The sequence below is a fragment of the Globicephala melas genome, chromosome 11 (assembly GCF_963455315.2).
Source record: "Globicephala melas chromosome 11, mGloMel1.2, whole genome shotgun sequence".
Lineage (NCBI taxonomy): Eukaryota > Metazoa > Chordata > Mammalia > Artiodactyla > Delphinidae > Globicephala > Globicephala melas.
Window position 1 is genome coordinate 36114475 of NC_083324.2, and position 19172 is coordinate 36133646.

The window sequence follows — 19172 nt, forward strand, 5'->3', positions numbered from 1 at the left end:
TTTTTGGCTGTGTTGGGTCTTCGCTGCTGCACACGGGCTTTCTCTGATTGCGGCGAGCGGGGACTACTCTTCGTTGTGGTGTGCGGGCTTCTCATCGTGGGGGATTCTGTTTGTTGTGGAGCACGGGCTCTAGGCACACAGGCTTCAGTAGTTGTGGCACATGGGCTCAGTAGTTGCGGCACACGGGCTTAGTTGCTCCGTGGCATGTGGGATCTTCCCGGATCAGGGATTGAATCTGTGTACCCTGCATTGGCAGGTGCATTCTTAACCACTGCACCACTATGGAAGTGCCGAAGTGTGCACTTTATTTATTTATTTATTTATTTATTTTGCTGTACGCGGGCCTCTCACTGTTGTGGCCTCTCCCGTTGCGGAGCACAGGCTCCTGACGCGCAGGCTCAGCAGCCATGGCTCACGGGCCCAGCCGCTCCGTGGCATGTGGGATCTTCCCACACCGGGGCACGAACCCGTGTCCCCTGCATCAGCAGGCAGACCCTCACCCACTGCGCCACCAGAGAAGCCCGAACTGTGCACTGTAAATAGATGAATTGTATGGTGTATTAATTATATCTCAAGCTTTTAAAAAAAAATGATAGCAGAGTGGGGTTGGGGGATGAGATTAATGTTGTTTAACAGAACAAACTTGCAAAGAGTAGTAAATAAGCTATAGAGATCTAATGCAGAGTACGTAGATATAGACAACAATATTGTCCTATGTAGTGTGGTAAACTACTGCAGTGGCAACAGTATATAAATAGATCAAAGTAACATGTTGTACACCTTAAATTTACACAATGTGGGATTTCCCTGGTGGTCCAGTGGGTAAGACTCTGCACCGCCAGTGCAGGGGGCCCGGGTTCGATCCCTGGTCAGGGAACTAGATCCTGCATGCATGCCACAACTAAGAAGTCCACATGCCGCAATGAAGATCCATGTGCCTCAACTAAGACCCGGCATAGCCTGCCTAAATAAATAAATAAATAAATTTACACAATGTTATATATCAATTTATTCACTTAAAAAATTGTTTTAAAGATAGCAGAAGGGAAACAGAGAAGGATTAGAAGATAAAGTTGAAGAAATCTCCAAGAAAATAGAACAACAAATAAACAAAGAAAAAGATATCTAAAAGATCAGCTCAGGTGGCCTAGAATCCACATAACTGCAGAACACAGTTCTGCTAGGCTTTCTTCCACTATATAACAAGGACCCCTTTCCTCCACATTTTAATAACTTTTTCTTCTGAGCCTTCAATGCCAAGTCTTTAATATCCATTTCTCTACTAACAGTGTATTCAAGGCAACCTAGGCTTTTTCTGTCATGTTCCTCAAAATTCTTCCAGTCTCTGCTTATTATTCAATTCCAGAGTCACTTTCATATTTTTTTAGATACTTGTTACTGTAACAACCCCTCTACCGGCTACCAAAATCTAATCTAAATACCATCAACTCGAAAGTCCCAAATCTCATTATTTAAATCGTCTAAACTAGGTGTATGGGTGAGGCTCTGGGTATGGTCCATCCTGAGACACAATTTCTCTTCATCTGTGAACCTGTGAAAGTGAAAAAATAAGTTCTCTGCTCCTACAGTATAGTGATGGAACATGCATAGGATAATAGGGACGTTCCCATTCAAAAAGGGAGAAATGGAAAAAAAAAAAGAGTCATCAATTCCAAGCAGTTTCAAGATCTGGGCAGGCAGACTGCATTAGGCTTCCGGGCATGGAATTAGTTCTCTGTGGCGCCACACTTTGCCCTCTGAATCATCTTTTTTCATGAAAGGTAACACATATTTGCAGCTGAGTTTTATCAGCCTGTTTCCTGTCTCTGGAATTTGGGAGGTTTAACAGCCTTCTTTTTTTTTGTACTCTTTCTCCGTTTCAGGCCTGTTGACAGTGTTCCTGCTGGTATAAAATTCTCAAGAACCTTGTGAATATGCTTCCTATGTCACAGGGATTCATTTGATTAATCAACTGCTAGATAACATTTTCCACCCAAAATGGCAAAACTTAAAAAAAAATTATAATACCAGTATTGGAGAGGGAATGGAGAAACAGATCCCCCCGCCCCACTTGTAGCCAAAGAGTGAAGGACTTAAGTTGGTATAGACTTTTGGGGGTCAGTTTGGAATATGCATTTTAAAAACGTTTAACATGCTTATTTCCAGCTCTTCCATGTATGGAAAATTATCCTAAGGAAGTAATCAAAGAAGTGGGCAAAGCTTTTTCCTGAAAAAAACCTATGCTGTTTGCAAATAATGGCTTATATGGGAGCCATTAAAAAGTTTTGGGGCTTTCCTGGTGGCGCAGTGGTTGAGAGTCCGCCTGCCAGTGCAGGGGACGTGGGTTTGTGCCCTGGTCCGGGAAGATCCCACATGCCGCAGAGCAGCTGGGCCCGTGAGCCATGGCCGCTGAGCCTGCGCGTCAGGAGCCTGTGCTCCGCAACGGGAGAGGCCACAACAGTGAGAGGCCCGCGAACCGCAAAAAAAAAAAAAAAAAAAAAAAAAAAGTTTTGTTTAGGGACTTCCCTGGTCCAGGTCCAGTGGCTAAGACTCTGCACTCCGAATGCTGGGAGCCTGGGTTCAATCCCTAGTCAGAGAACTAGATCCCACATGCCACAACTAAGAGTTCGCGTGCCGCAACTAAAAGATCCCACATGCTGCAACTAAAAAGATGCCCCAACTAACGGTTCTGCGCGCTGCAACTAAAGGATCCCACGTGCTGCAACTTCTGCCGCAACTAAAGATCCCGCGTGCCGCAACTGAGACCCAACACAGCCAAATAAATAAATTTTTTTTTTAAGTTTTGTTTAACAAAAATAAAAATCTTGTTGAAAAGCATTTAATCTCAAGGGAAATGTTCATGATATATTAAGTGTATGCATATATAGTTTACAGTATATTGTATGAAATACATATTCCATATCTCCTCAATTCTAAGATTCCATTATCCTAGGATTACATGATTATCTCTAGGATTACATGATTTACAAGTGACCTGTTTTCTTCTTTATATGTTTGTGTATCATCCAGAATGACTCTAGTGAGCATATATTATTAAGGTGATTATTTTTATTCTGTAGATGCTTTATTTATGTATTTATTTAAATTAATGGCAGTTGGCTGTAATTCACAACGACAGTTTTGAATAGAGGCTATTGGGAATGTGGATGTCATACTATTTGTCCTGAATCCTGCCTTTGAGTATCTAGAAAAGAAGTAAATGTATTAGTATGTGTTGTTTCAATCCTGCATCTGTTCCAACATCCCTTTCATGAGAACATTTTTCTCTTTTTTACCGAAGAAGCTGAAAAGAGTGAAGATTCCTCTGGAGCTGCAGGCCTCTCAGGCTTACATCGCACATACAGCCAGGACTGCAGCTTTAAGAACAGTATGTACCATGTTGGAGATTATGTCTATGTGGAGCCTGCAGAGGCCAATCTACAACCACATATAGTCTGTATTGAGAGACTGTGGGAAGATTCTGCTGGTAAGTTCATTTTAAATTGGAGGGCAGATTGGTGAGATGTGACTGTTGTACTCCTCCTTGGTTCCCAGGGAAGGAAATTGTAACTCCGACATTTTATGTGTTCCAACAATAGTTCTACACTGTCAGTAAATGCAGTTAAGTACCCACTATATGAGAAACATAGGATCAAGCACTGTTGGGCAGTGGCCCAGCTGAGTCGAAAGAAATACAACTTTCTGAAGTCTAGTTGAGATTCATTCATTCAACTGATATTTATTAAAAACATACCATGAGCCAAACTCTGTAGGATGGCAGAGATTCAGAAGAACAAAAGGCCTGTGTTTTGTCCCTGGCAAAACCACTCTGGTAAAAATCACAAATAAAGAAGAAATTGTTATAGACAGACATGTGCCTTAGCTTAGAATTTGATTTCAAAAAGGCTTCCTAGAACAATCGCCTTTAACTTGAGACATAGAGAATGAATAGGAGTTAATGAAACCAAAAGCAAGCAGAAGTGTGATCCAGGCAATCCAATTCTTTCAGCTGTTCATCATGTAAAATACCTTTGTATTCCTTCAGCCAAGAGCTAAATATGTCTTTTAGTATATCTTACATCCTTATAAAAGCACACAGCTTTATGTGTGTCCTGACCCAGCAGAGTAGAGTAGGTCTCATCACCTTCCTTATTCTATTTATTATACATCTTTTAATAGGAGGGGGAAAGTAGCATTTTTTAGGTCTCATTACATTTCATTATTTTAAAGTATTGTTTCTTCTAAGATAATTGTATTAAGGAACCGTGGCCTAAAAGCACCTTGCTAGGTTTAGGCCATGGCAGAATGGATGGAGTATTTGTTCATTTTACAAAGAATATGTTATTTTTGTTAATGGTAATTCTCTTTCTTTCTCTCTCTCTTTGTTTTTGAGGTGAAAAATGGTTGTATGGCTGTTGGTTTTATCGGCCAAATGAAACATTCCATTTGGCTACACGAAAATTTCTAGAAAAAGAAGTTTTTAAGAGTGACTATTACAATAAAGTTCCTGTTAGTAAAATTCTAGGAAAATGTGTGGTCATGTTTGTTAAGGTAAGAAACTCATTAGTCCCAAAACAATAAATTATTCCATGGGAATAAAATTCACAAACACAAAAAATTGATCTTTACAAAATTGATAGCTCTATTTTAAACTGTTGAATTTTTTTTAAGCTGTGTCTCTAGCTTCTGTAAAGATTTGGGGAGAAATTAACCTGAACATGATGGTGAAAGACCATTTGCTGCCTACACTATATAGCTATATGCAGTTAGCTTAAATTTTTTTATATCAGCAGACAAATTTTTAAGGGTGACATTTTCTGAAGGATGATTATAAATTGTTAGTGTGGTTTTAGGTAATAAGGTGCACTTTTTTTTTTGTCTATGTAGTATAGGCACATGCCCATAGCTTTAAGGAATATAATAGCTGTATGAAATATTAGTATACTGTCAGAGGAGCAGTTGGTAAGCTAAATAAGCTAAACAGTATGTGGTGAGTAAGGCCATTGAGTATAAGGAAATACTCCTAGATCTCTAGCCATTTACCATTTGTTGTTCACTGTCAAAAAGTCTTAATACTTTAGCTTTTATTTCTTTGCTTGTTTGGTGATTTTATTTGCTTTTTAGTTGATTGGTTTTCAGAAAATTCACCTAATTGATTTTATTCTTATATCCACCAGGAATACTTTAAATTATGCCCAGAAAACTTCCAAGATGAGGATGTTTTTGTCTGTGAATCACGGTATTCTGCCAAAACCAAATCTTTTAAGAAAATTAAACTGTGGACCATGCCCATCAGCTCAGTTAGATTTGTCCCTCGAGATGTGCCCTTGCCTGTGGTCCGAGTGGCCTCTGTATTTGCAAATGCGGATAAAGGGGATGATGAAAAGAACACAGACAACTCAGAGGACAGTCGAACTGAAGACAGTTTTAACTTGGAAAAGGTATGTAGATAATAGCCACGTAGAAAAGAATTTTACATTTCAGAATACCTAGTCTCAAAAATAAATGAATAAAGTACTCAAATTCAGAATTAGAAAAAGAGCAAAAATATAAAACCTTAGCCTAGGGACTTCCCTGGTGGCGCGGTGGTTGAGAATCCGCCTGCCATTGCAGGGGACATGGGTTCGATCCCTGGTCTGGGAAGATCCCACATGCCACAGAGCAGCTAAGCCTGTGCGCCACAACTACTGAGCCTGTGTGCCACAGCTACTGAAGCCTGCGTGCCTAGAGCCTGTGCTCCACAACGAAGAGTAGCCCCTGCTCACTGCAACTAAAGCCCGCATGCAGCAACAAAGACCCAACACAGCCAAAAATAAATAAAAAACAAAACAAAACAAAAACAGCCTAATAGAAGGAACTCTAAAAGAAAGAAAGAAATTAATACTTAAAAAACAGAGCAGCAGGGCTTCCCTGGTGGTGCAGTGGTTAAGATTCTGCCTGCCAATGCAGGGGACATGGGTTTGAGCCCTGGTCCGGGAAGATCCCACGTGCCACAACTACTGAGGCCCACACGCCTAGAACCCGTGCTCTGCAACAGGAGAAGCCACTGCAGTGAGAAGCATGCGCACTGCAACAAAGAGTAGCCCCCGCTCACTGCAACTAGAGAAAGCCCGTGTGCAGCAACGAAGACCCAACACAGCCATAAATAAATAAATAAATAAATGAATAAATAGAGCAGCAGAATTAAAAAGGAGACTTCAACAAGTTCAATGAGATAAACTACCAACTATCCTAATAAAGGAAAAAGAAGGGAATTAAGCTTAATATACAAAATATAGAGGAAATTTAAAGACTTGTACATTTCTGTTAATAAGTTTGAAAACCTGAATGAGGGAATTCCCTGGCAGTCCAGTGGTTAGGACTCCATGCTTTCACTGCCAAGGGCCTGGGTTAGATCCCTGGTCAGGGGACTAAGATCCCACAAGCCGCATGGTGTGGCCAAAAAATAAATAAAACAAAACCAAAAAATAATAATAATTTTAAAAACCTGAATGAAGTGAATAATTTTCTAGGGTAATACCAGTTAGTAAAGTGGAATCAAGAAGAGATAACACATGTAAGTGGACAACAACGTGAAGAAATTTCTTTAATGTCAAAGAGCTCACTTCAAAGAGTACTCAGGCCAGATAATTCCATAGGTAAATTCTTTTAAGCCTTTAAATTATTGAAGGACTTCCCTGGCGGTCCAGTGGTTAAGACTCTGCGCTTCTACTGCAGGGGGCATGGTTTGATCCCTGGTTGGGGAACTAAGATCCCACATGCCGTGTGGGTCGGCCAAAAGAAAAAAAAATTATTGCAGAGCATGGAGAGCAAAGAAAACTTCCCAGTTTGTTTTACCAAGCTGGAATAATCTTGATTCCAAAGTCTGACAAAGTAAAAACAGAAAACTGCAGTTCAGTCTCACTGTATGAATATTGATACAAAAAAATACTTGGGAAAAAAGTATTGTTACAAGTGAAATCAAGTTAGTTGTTTGAGAACAACATGACCAAGTAGGCGGGAGTTCATTCTAGGAATGCAAGGATTGTTCAAAATTAGGAAAATTCAGTAATACCTGTCATTATAATTAGTAGATAAAAGGAGAAATTATCTGATAAGGTATAGTACCAATCTTGATTGAAGTCTTCAGATGGATATTTCCTCAAAGTGATTTTTAAAAATTGTCTTCGTATCTCAAGCCTAGAGTAAAAGAAATTCCTTTTAAAGTTATACACGTGACAGAGGTGCTTTCTGTACCATTATCTGTATTTTTCTGAGAGTAGCCAATGTAGTGAGACAAACAAAACTATTGACAATAAGAGGCAAAATTATTTTTTTGCAGATAATGGAGAGAAATTAACTGAAAAGTTTTTGAAAACAATTCAACAAGTAGAAATTTCAAAATCTATATACAAGTCATTAGCTTTCTTACATAAACAGAACAATAATTCATAAGAATTTTGAAAGTAAAATGAAAATGTTGAATACACTTTAACAACTGTTAGAAAAATCATATGGAAGAAAATATCCAATTCATATGAACAAAAAACATACATTAAGAAATTATCGTAAAAGGAGTATATGGAACCTATGGGAAGAAAGATAGTCTACTGCAGGACATTAAAGACTTGAATAAGTTGTTTTGGAACTTGACAAAATTATTCTAGCATCCTTTTTTTTTTTTTTTTAATTCTAGCATTCTTAGGAAAGAATAAATACATGACAGTCACCAGAAAAAGAAAAACTGAAAGAGTAGTCAAGAGTGCTTTACCCTGCCAAATAGTATTACATTTTACAAAAATACATTTAAAAAAATATTAAGATATTAGCTCAGGGTTGGTCAGTGGAGGGAATAGGCTTTTCACAATTAAATCCAGAATATAAAGATATTCATTCATTTTAGTTTATATATATATATAAAATTTTTTTTAAGTAATTTATTTTTTGGCTGTGTCGGGTCTTTATTGCTGCGCGCAGGCTTTCTCTCTAGTTGCGGCAAGCGGGGGCTACCATTCTTTGTGGTGCACAGGCTTCTCGTTGCGGTGGCTTCTCTTGTTAAAGAGCACAGGCTCTAGGCATGTGGGCTTCAGTAGTTGGCACACGGGCTCAGTAGTTGTGGCTTGTGGGCTCTAGAGCGCAGGCTCAGTAGTTGTGGTGCATGGGTTTAGTTGCTATCCGGCATGTGGGATCTTCCCGGACCAGGGATTGAACCCGTGTCTCCTGCATTGGCAGGCAGGTTCTTAACCACTGCGCCACCAGGGAAGTCTCTAGTTTTATATATTTTAACTTTTATTTTGAAGTGATTTTAGACTTAACAAATGTGCCAGGTGCTTAACAAAGATAGTACAAAGACATTTCCTTATACTCTTCATTCAGCTTCTGCTAATGTTAACACCTTGTAAAGCATGGTACAAGGATCTAAACCAGAAAATTAACTTTAATACTATTTACTAATCTAGAGACTTGATTCATACTTTCCCTTTTGTCCCACAATCGCCTTTTTTTCCTTCTAGTTTTATTGAGGTATAATTGACATATAGCACTGTATAAGTTTAAGGTGTACAGCATAATGATTTGACTTACATATATCATGAAATGATTACCACAGTAAGTTTGGTGAACATCCATCATCTCAATATACATACAACATTAAAGAAATAGAAAAGAAAATTTTTTTTTCCTTGTGATGAGTACTGTTAGAATTTACTCTCTTAACATCTTTCATATATAACGTACAGCAGTGTTAATTATATTTATCATGTTGTACATTACATCCTTAATACTTATTTATCTTATAACTGGAAGTTTGTACTTTTTGACCACCTTCATCCAATCCCCCTCTCCCCCTATCCCCTGCCTGGTGTACAACATAATGATTCAGTATTTCTGTATGTTTCCAAATGATCACCATGGTAAGTCTAGTCATCATTTGTCACCATACAAAGATGTTATGTAATTATTCCCCACACTGTACATTTCATACCTGTGATTCATTTATTTTATAACTGAAAGTTTGTATAAAGGTAGTATTTCAGATCAGCAAGAGAGGATGGAATCAAATGATACTGGAAAAACTGGTAGCCATTTGAAAAAAGAAGAAAATAAAACCCACCTGAACTCTACCTCATTTCATATTCCAAAATAAGATATAAACATTAAAAAAGAAACATAAGTTGCTGACATAAGTACATTTACTATTATTTACCTGTAATCTTTTATTCATTTATAAGCTTGGAATGGATCCTTTTATATACATGATATAAAACCCAGTAGCCATAAAAGAAAAAAAAAAGATCATTTTCTTGATACAATTGACAATATCAATTAGTTTAATGAAACAGTCTAAGGACTGCTGTTTCTAATGTACAAAGAGCTCTTTGAAGTCTAGGGAAAAAATAATACTGGAAAAATGGGCAAAGGACCAAATAGATCATTTATAGAAGGTCATTCAAAAATGTAAGAAAACGTATTAATCTAATAACTTTTAAAATGCCCAACAAATTGACAAGAGGTCTGAAGCCTGATAATACATGCAGCCTGGTGTCAGTGTGGGGTAACACACTCTCATCTCCCATCAGTGGCATTCCCTTTGGCCCTGCTGTTTGATGGCAGGGAATGTGTTCCAACATAGTACTCAACTAGGTATGCCAAAGGGTGACGTAAGTGTTGTTTGTAAAAGCAAAACCCTAGGCCAAACCCAAATGCCTGTGAATGGGAATTAAGTTGTTATACATCCATTCATATAATGCAAACTGTGCAGCCAGCAAAAGGAATTAACAGGTTGCAGAATGGGATGTGGTTCCATCATTACTCAAAAAAATCAAAATGTATGTTTACATATATGTATGTGTAAATAACATGGAAAACTCTAAACTGAACTGGATGATTATCTCTAGGGTTAGATCACAGAAGACTTGTTTTTTAAATTTTACATACTCTAATGTTTGAATTATTTCCAACAAATACACTTTTTATATAAAGGAGAAAAATAAAGTTTTTAAATTGTTAATGTAAAAACTGGAAAAACTGAATTTTTAGTATCCTAGAAAAAATATCCATTTTAGTGTCCTTACAGTGTTTTTAAGAGAAAAGGAGCTTGGGAAAAAACATGTTATTTTTTACATTTTACCAATATGTCTGGGAATCATAGAGACATTAATTTTAAAAGAAGAAATGTCAGTGGAAGTCAATGTGGGAAATAAATTTGTTATTATTGTCATTAGAATTCATAAGTCCCCAGTGTCCTCTCTATGTATGAGTTACTTTTCTTAGTCTCATATATTTATTTTAATATTGCATGGCCAAAACATGTCATGCTAAGAAATTTTTAGATGAATAACTAGAACAGAACCCATTCCTGAAATAAAAATGTATTCTTAATCTCAGGGCTTTCTTTTTCATAGCTTCCATTCCTTCAGGTGCTCCTCACCCAGCATATATGTGGGACCTCTCTCATTCTTAAGGATTTTCCAGGAAGTCCATTTCAGTACCACATTTGAAATCATAAAGATCAAAACATTAAATTATTTTGGACAGTCTAAAGGAGATTTTTTTTCCCTTAAGTTTGAAGTTTCAGATATTCTCAGGGAGATATTCTCAGTAGAAAATTTGGGGGGTGTTCTGCCATTTCCTCAGCTTTTATGTGTTTTAGAGCTTTTATATTTAAAACACCTAGTGCTGTGCTCAGTATCTGCTAGGTTCTCAGTAAATTATGTTTCTTATTTTCATTAGTCAGAATTATCTTTTATTTTTCTTCTGAGTCAGGCATTATTCTGTGTACGTAACATGAATTGTGTCATTTAAGCTTCCTAACAGCCCCACCTGATGGGCACAATATCTTCATTTTACAGATGATGAACCTAAGGCATAAGAGGTCAAGTAATTTACCCATGTCACAGCAGCCAGTAGGTGACAGACCCTGTTATTTATTCAAAAACAGAGTATGTGTGTTTATGTCATAGAGGCTATGCTGTTCCTTTCCATGTTGGAATAAATCAAAATGATAAAATTTTTAAATCAGTCAGTTGTTAATATGAAGAAATGTGGTGAAGAGGAAGCTTGTGTAGAATTTGCACCTTATCTTTTTAACAGTTGCGTGAGGCTGTTTTCTGTATGCTGATAAGTCTTCTCCATTGCTTTTTTTCCCTAAAGTCTGTGAGAATGGGGGAAGAAAAGAGAGGGGAATAAAACAGTCTTGGAGTAACATTATTTTATGAAAATTAACTAGAAATTTAAAATAGATACAATATTTGATAAGACTTAGTTTGATTTCAGTAACCTATTCCTTTGGTTTCCTATCTTTATCAGAGCCTCTGTTTATGGTTATTTTTTCTTTTAAGTTAAAATGAAGGAAGTCTGCTCTCCCTTCTTACCTTCTCTGCCAACTCCTTGATTGTCAGCAGCCTGTCTTCAACCAGTTCCCTTTACCACAGGAGAAAGAAGATGTCCCTGTGGAAATGTCTAACGGTGAACCAGGTTGCCACTACTTTGAGCAGCTCCGGTATAATGACATGTGGCTGAAGGTTGGCGACTGTGTCTTCATCAAGTCCCATGGCCTGGTGCGCCCTCGTGTGGGCAGGTGAGCGTTTTTGAGGTAGAGAAGACGAGGTTTGGTTTGAGAGATTCGGAGCCAGTAGAAATTCATCACTGTTTAGAATGAAGGCTAAAGTCACTCTCTTGGCAACTTTTCCAACTTCCTCTCACACCACACTCTCCCTGCTTACGCCTCTAGCCACACTTTAAATTGCTTCCATGAATCCCTTTTTTTTTTTTTTTGGCTTTTTCTTCTCCTACCATTTACTGAACTCTCAACCCAGAAATCTCCCTGCCAGCTTCATATGGTGAACTCCTTTAGCTTAAATTTGAAATGGCTCTTCCTTAAGGAAGCCTTTCCTGTCTCCTCCAGACTAGGTTAGGTCTCCCTATTACACATTCTCAGAGCACCGTGTATTTCCTTCTTCTCAGAGCACATATCATTTATATTATCAGGCTTCCATACCAGACTGCAAATGCCCTGAGAGTTAGAGACCCTCTCTTTTTGAGCAAAAAAGCGATAGATATACCTTTATATCCCCTGCTCCAAGCATAGTGCGTGAGGCTCAGATATTTGATGAACAAGTAAATGGGTGGAAGTATGGTTGGATGGCATAGAATAGCATTAAAGGAGTCAGGGCGCAGGGCTGGGCAGTAGAGGATAGTAGTTAAGGAAAGTAGTTGGTTCCAAGAGATCTTGGTTTAAGTCCCAGCCCTGCTAGTTTAATGTCCATAGGCAAATGACTTAACTCTCTGAGCTTGTTTCCTCATTGTATTTGTTCATCATTCAGTAATTGTTTATTACACACCTACTATTTGCCAGGCTCTGTAGATACATTAGTGAATAAAACAAACAAGTATCCTTAGTCCCGCGGATCTTTTTTCTAGTGGGAAGACAAACTATAAGCATCATGAATAAGTAAAGTGTATAGTGCATTACATTATGATATGTGCTGTGGAAAAAAATAGAGCTGGGTATAGGGAATCAGGAGTGCCATAGTCAAAGTTAGGGTGTTCAAAACTTTGAATAGGATGGTATGTAAAGCCTCACTGAGGGCTGACAGTTGAGCCAACACTTGAAGAAACCAAGGAAGTGAGTAATGTGAATATCCAGGGAGAAAGCTTTCCAGGGACGGAGAACAGCCTGTGTAAAGACCGGAAAAGAGGCATTCCTGGCCTATTCAAATCATCAGAGTTTGTTACAGGCGGAGTGAGCTGTACATGAGTTAGATAGGAGATACGAGAGCCAAGGGATATAGTGCAAATCTTGTGGGACTCAAACCATTGTAGGGACTTGGGCCTTTACTGAGTTAAATGAAATATCATGGATTATTTTCAGCACAAAAGTGACCTTTTTTGGGCGACACTGCGAGGCATGTGGGATCTTAGTTCCCCGACCAGGCATCGAACCCGTGCCCCCTGCAGTGGAAGCACAGAGTCTTAACCACTGGACCACCAGGGAAGTCCCCAGAAGTGACATCTGACTTAGGTCTTAGCAGGATTGCTCTGTCTACTGATTGTTAAGAATAGACTGTAAAGAGTCAAAGGTAGAACAGCTAGATCTGCTAGGAGGCTATTGCAATAATCCAGGCAAGAATGATGGTGGTTCAGGCCAGTAGTCAGATCCAATTCTGTAAATTAGTCAGATCCTGTTTTGAAAGATTGAGTTAAAAGAATGTAGTGTCCAAGAGAGAGGAATCAAAGGTGACCCCTGCATTTTGGCCTGAGGAACTGGAAGGGTGGAGTTACCATTAACTGCAATGAGGATGCTGCTTCACGTCTGGAACCATGAGGCTATTGGGACAATAATAATAGCAACTTTATGGTGTGGTTGTGAGGAATGGTACAGTATCTGCACTGAACAGTCAGATGTTAATTTTTCTTTTTCCTAGGGAGATGGTCTGTGACTTTCATCAGATTCTCATGGGGTAAAGGGGTATTAAATCTTGACCTTCAAAAAGGTCATGAACCATGCATGGCCTTAAAGGAATATGTGCCACTAATGTGATCTGACCCCAAATATTGATGTGTTTATTCAGCTCACAAATCCAGTGATAGATGCTTAGCATCTCAGGAAGAAAACCTGAGAGTCAGCTTAAACTATTAAGTTGTATGCCTTAGTATTATGTTAAAAAAAAACTTTCCCCTGAGATGAGTAGCCAAATGTTCACTTCTCTTTTTTCCAAGTATCTTCTCACATGCTTAAAGGGGAAAAAAACCAAGGAAATTGTCTTATTATCAAAACAGCCAATGAAACTCCTCTAAATAGTGCATATCATTAAGTTTTTGGTTAACAGAATTTTTGTTAGACTAAGCCTTTAGGAATGAAACCTGTAAGAACTCTATTTTAATGGAATTTCTCCATTTTTTTTCTCCCAAGAATTGAAAAGGTATGGGTCCGAGATGGAGCTGCATATTTTTACGGCCCCATCTTTATTCACCCAGAAGAGACGGAACACGAGCCCACAAAAATGTTCTACAAGAAAGAAGTGTTTCTGAGTAATCTGGAAGAAACCTGCCCCATGACATGTATTCTAGGTAGGTATTCATGCTTTCAATTGTAGGTATTCATGTTTTTAATTTTATCTTATTCATTCCACAGTTGGTTGAATAGTTCTTCTGTCCTGGGTACTCTTCTAGGTGCTAGGTATACAGCAATAAAAAAACCAAAATTTCAGCTGTCTCAGAGACTTACAGTGAGGCAGAGGCTGGGGAGTAAATAAATTAAAATTAAATATATAGAACATCAGGTAGTAATTAGGGCTATGAATGAGAACAAAGCAGAGGAAGAGAATAATGTTAAGGGGAGGTCCTATTTCAGGTAATGTGGTCAGCAAAAGCCCCTCTGATAGGTGACATGAGAGTAGAGCCCTGAAGGAAGTGAGGAAGAAAACCATTGAAAACTGAGATTTTACTCCTTTTAGGCACAGCAAACACCAAACACAAAGACCTTGCGGCAGAGTATCTGGGCATGTTTGAGTCACAATAAGAAAGCCGGGTGGCTGGAGCAGCCAGGGGGTGTGGTAAGGAATGAGCCCTCTAGGTGGCTGGGCACTCGGTCATGGTAGGTCTTACAGACAGTGCAGGGATTGATCTAGAACAGATGAGAGGTCCTGTGAGGAGTCTGAGCAGAGAGGCCATGTGAGCCGATGTATAAGCATTAGAGGAATCACTGTGGCTGCAGTTTGGAGGACGTGTTGTAAGAATAAGGTAGGAAGCAGGGAGAGCAATTAAAAAACTTTTACAGTCTCTGTTGGATTAACCCTAGTAGTGTTATTGTTCCCATTCCAAAAATGTGAAAGACTCTTGTTTTGGTTTCTGTTGTGTCATCCTACTGAGTGTTCACAGTGGCATTCTGCTTCTCAGATCTAGTTATATGCACCATATACTGTTATTGTTTTCAGCTGTTGTATTTATTCTGGCCCTGAATTAACTCGTTAGCTTACTTACACCAACTACTGTTTACATCTTTTGGAGTGGTTTTCCAAAAGGTTACTAGTCACAAGCTTTATGTTGATTACATATGGTTATAAAGTTAAAGGAGCCACCATGCTTACGACCAAAAGGAAATTTGCAGATTAAAAAGTATTTTACACTTAGACTTTGGTCACTTTACTGTTTACCTACATTGTTTTTGGTGCTTTGAATTTTTTCAGAATTGGATATGGTAAAAATGTCTGAATGGCCAGTAATTCAGTACATTTTCCTCTTCCCCTCTGGGGAGAGGCAACAAAATCTAGTGAAGTTATTAAATCTTCTTGAGTTTCTGCAGCAGAGAAAGTCTTCCTTTTAACTTGTGCCCTAGAGCTTTACTCCCTAGTGTAAACCTAGTTGGGAGCCTCAAAGGAAACATAACAAAAGTGAGACTGAAGTCTTCTTTGGTTAGGACAACTGTATCATTGATTCTTTTTTAGTTATTTTCTTTGTGGTTACCCTGGGGATTACATCTTAAATTTATGACAATCTGGTTTCATATTCTATACAAAAAAACTCTGTTCCTCTATAGCTCCATCCCTCCCCCTTTATTTGTAAGAAATTACCTCTTTATACTTTGTGTGCCCATTATCATAGATTTATAATTATTGCTTTGTGTATTTGTCTTTAAAATCATATAGGTGAAAAAGAGGATTTACAAACCAAAAATATAATATTGTCTTTTATATTTACCTGTGTAGTTACCTTTACTAGTGGTTTTTATTTCTTTGTATGACTTCAAGTTATTGTCTAATGTCCTTTCATTTCAGCCTAAAGAACTCCCTTTAGCATTTCTTGTAGGACAGGTCTGCTAGCAACAATCTCCCTCATCTTTTGTTTATCTGGATGTCTTGATTCCTCCATTTTTTGTTTCCTTTTGTTTTTTTGTGGTACGCGGGCCTCTCACTGTTGTGGCCTCTCCCGTTGCGGAGCACAGGCTCCGGACGCGCAGGCTCAGCGGCCATGGCTCATGGGCCCAGCCGCTCCGCGGCATGTGGGATCTTCCCAGACCGGGCCACGAACCCGCGTCCCCTGCATCAGCAGGCAGACTCTCAACCACTGCGCCACCAGGGAAGCCCGATTCCTCCATTTTTGAAGGCTACTTTTGCTGGATATAGAATTCCTCCATTGGCAGTTTTTTCTTTCATGTCTTTCATCAAATTTGGGAAGTTTTTGGCCACTGTTTCTTCACATATTTTTTCTGCCCCTTTCTCTTTCTCTTCTTCTTCCAGGACTCCTATTATGCCTATGTTGGTTATGCTTAATGGTGTGCCACGGGTCTCTAAGATATTGTTCATTTTTCTGTATTCTTTTTTCTTTCTTTTCCTCAAACTTTTCATTTTAATTGACCTGTCTTCAAGTTCGTTGATTCTTCTCTGTGTTCAGATCATCTGTTGAACCCTTCTAATGAATTTTTCTTTTTTTTCCATATTTATTTATTTGTCTGTGATGGGTCTTAGTTGCAGCATGTGGGATCTTCAGTTGAGGCCTGCAGGATCCTTAGTTGCAGCATGCAGGATCTTTAGTTGTGGCATGCAAACTCTTAGTTGTGGCATGTGAACTGCTAGTTGCGGCAGGTGGGATCCGGTTCCCTGACTAGAGACGGAGCCCGGGCCCCCTGCATTGGGAGCACAGAGTCGTAGCCACTGGACCACTGGGGAAGTTCCTCTAATGAATTTTTCAATTCAGTTATTATACTTTTCAGCTTCAGAATATCTATTTAGTGTTTACATTTTCTCTCTATTGATATTCTCTATTTAGTGAGACATCATTCTGGTTTCTTTTAGTTCTTTGTCCATGGTTTCCTTTAGCTCTTTGGGTGTATTGAAGGCAGTTGATTTAAATTCTTTGTCTAGTAAGTTCAGTATCTGAGCTTCCTCAAGGACAGTTTCTGTTCATTTCTTTCTAATCCTGTGAATAAGCCACACTTACTTGTCTCATGCATGCCTCATAATTTTTTTGTTGAAAACTGGATGTTGAAACTATATTTTGAATATTATGATGTGATAACTCTAGAAATCAGATTCTCCCCCCTCCTCAAGTTTTGTTGTTATTGCTTATTGTGGGTTGTCGTTGCTTGTTCAGTGACTTTTCTAAGCTAAAGACTGTGTTCTTTGTGCTGTCACTGAAGTCTCTGTTCTAGCTTTGTGGTCAGCTAGTGACTTAACAGGATTTTCTTAAATGCTTGGATCCAGAAAACCCCCCAAATTCCCAGTCTTTGCATTGCATACTGCATCTTTGTTGGAGCACACCTTTAACACTCAGTGCAAAAGTTTACAACTCTGCCTTTGCCTTTACTACCTGCTCATGCAGGGCTTGATAGTCAGCTAAAGGTGAGAGCTTAGGGCCTTCTCAGGTCTTTGCTGAGCATGCACCCTGCCCATGGCATGTGCATGGCTTTCTAGATTTTCAGGACTATGTGGAAGCTTTTCAAAACTCTTATTCCCCAAAGAATAAGAGTTGGGGTGGGTGGGGGGGATGGATGAGGTAGATTAAAATGCCACAATGCTCTCCTGCTAGCTTTCAGTCACTTTTTTCCTTAAGTAAGGATTCATTTGGTTGTTGTAAACTTTTAGCTGTTTTCCAGGATTCCAGTACTGTTGATTCTCACAGTTTTTGCTAGCTTTTAGTGTTTCTGTGAAGGAACACGTGGATTCCCCAGCTGCCATTTTCACTGACATCAGTTGAAGTAATTCCTTTTTACAGTTGCCTGTTAGAATGTGTTGCATTCTGTAGTTTATAAACTGTTTTTTTTTTTAATCTAGGATTTCATTTATTTCAAACCATAACCCAGTGTAAAAGATGCTGATATTCTCAGAAAGGTCATGTTACTGTCCAAGAAATGGACCAGAACTGAAACTTAGGTCTTCTCGTTTATACTCCTGTACTGATGTTTGGATTGTTGGTTGGTTTACAGCCAACTGGGACACTTTTGAGAGTGAAAGTGGGTGCCAATAATATTAGGCAGGAAAACAGGCATACAGTGAGATGTTAATCTTGAGATAAACCCCTAAAGAAAATGCATCTAGTGGTCACAAAATGGGTTTTCAGTCCAGCTTGTGGATTTCAATATCCACCCTCCCCTTGGGAGAGAAGTGTTTCTTTGTTACATTTTATATTGACTTAAGTGCAAGGAGGCAGATCTTTTTTTAAATTAATTTGTTTTTGTAGACTAATAATTTAAAGTGTTTAAACTTAAGCTTTAGAGGATTTATAATTTCATTGTGTTAAATATACACACTGTTGAATGTAAATCTCATTTTTGTCTCTCTGAAACAAAAGTTTTAAGGATAATTAGGTGTAATTTTTTCATCTTCTATGATATAGACCTAGTGGGCCTATTTCACTTAGGAAATAATACTGTTTTCCTAACTATTATGTATATGTTCTTTGTTCAGTTTCTGTTAAGAGTTGTCCTCACTAACTTGAATGGTAATCAAATGGCCACCAAGAAGTTGCTTTTGGGAATGAACATGGCCTCACCTGGCAGAGAGTACCTTTACCCTTAGGCCACTTGAGTGATAAAATTTCCAGGAACCTCAGCTCCTCAAACATGCCAGTTCCTAATTTATTGCAAGTTCTGTTTTCTTCATAGTAGATTTTTTTTAATGATTCTTTAATTGAAAAACTATTCTTAGTAAGACAAGAAAAATAAAAAGGTTTTAAAGATTAGAAAGGAAAAATAAAATTATCAATTTTTGCAAAGGTACAAAGAAAATCCAAGAAATGTTCAGATAAATTATTAGAATTAGTGAAAATATCAATATCATCTGTATTTCTATTTACCATCACTGAGCAGTTAGAAAACCAAAATTTTTAAATATGCAATTTACATTAAATATCTAGGAATAAATCTTTTAAAAGATATATAAGACTCATACATACACATGCTAAAAAAAAAACTGTCAGGAAATTATCAAGAGAAATTAAAGAAGACCTAAATAAATGAAGTGATCTGTCATGTTTATAGCTGAAGGACTCAGTATTATAAAGATGTCAGTTCTTCCCAAATTGACATATAGATTCATTGCAGTTCCAGTTGAAATCCAGCAGGTTTTTATAAATTTTTTATCCATTAATAAATGAAGCTTCCTAAACTCTTGTCTTTTCCCTATCTTTTGAGGGCCTGGTGGAAACCCCAAGTCAGGACAGGGACAACACATCCATTCCAAGGCCACCAGTCATTT

At 38.3% G+C, this 19172-nt stretch overlaps 1 protein-coding gene and 1 non-coding gene across 20 annotated transcripts in view; both read left to right on the forward strand.

The window, feature by feature from the left end:
* PBRM1 (polybromo 1) overlaps positions 1–19172 on the forward strand; it is a 104196-nt gene that overhangs the window by 60802 nt on the left and 24222 nt on the right. For all 19 annotated transcript variants that reach the window (XM_030867377.2, XM_060308934.1, XM_060308941.1 and 16 more), the window contains 5 exons: positions 3302–3487; positions 4394–4551; positions 5178–5441; positions 11412–11557; positions 13892–14049. In XM_030867377.2, coding sequence (XP_030723237.2) covers positions 3302–3487; positions 4394–4551; positions 5178–5441; positions 11412–11557; positions 13892–14049 — 912 coding nt within the window. The remainder of the gene's footprint in view (positions 1–3301; positions 3488–4393; positions 4552–5177; positions 5442–11411; positions 11558–13891; positions 14050–19172) is intronic.
* Positions 805–877, forward strand: TRNAG-GCC (transfer RNA glycine (anticodon GCC)). The gene has a single exon. It is a non-coding gene; the product is annotated as a tRNA-Gly (tRNA).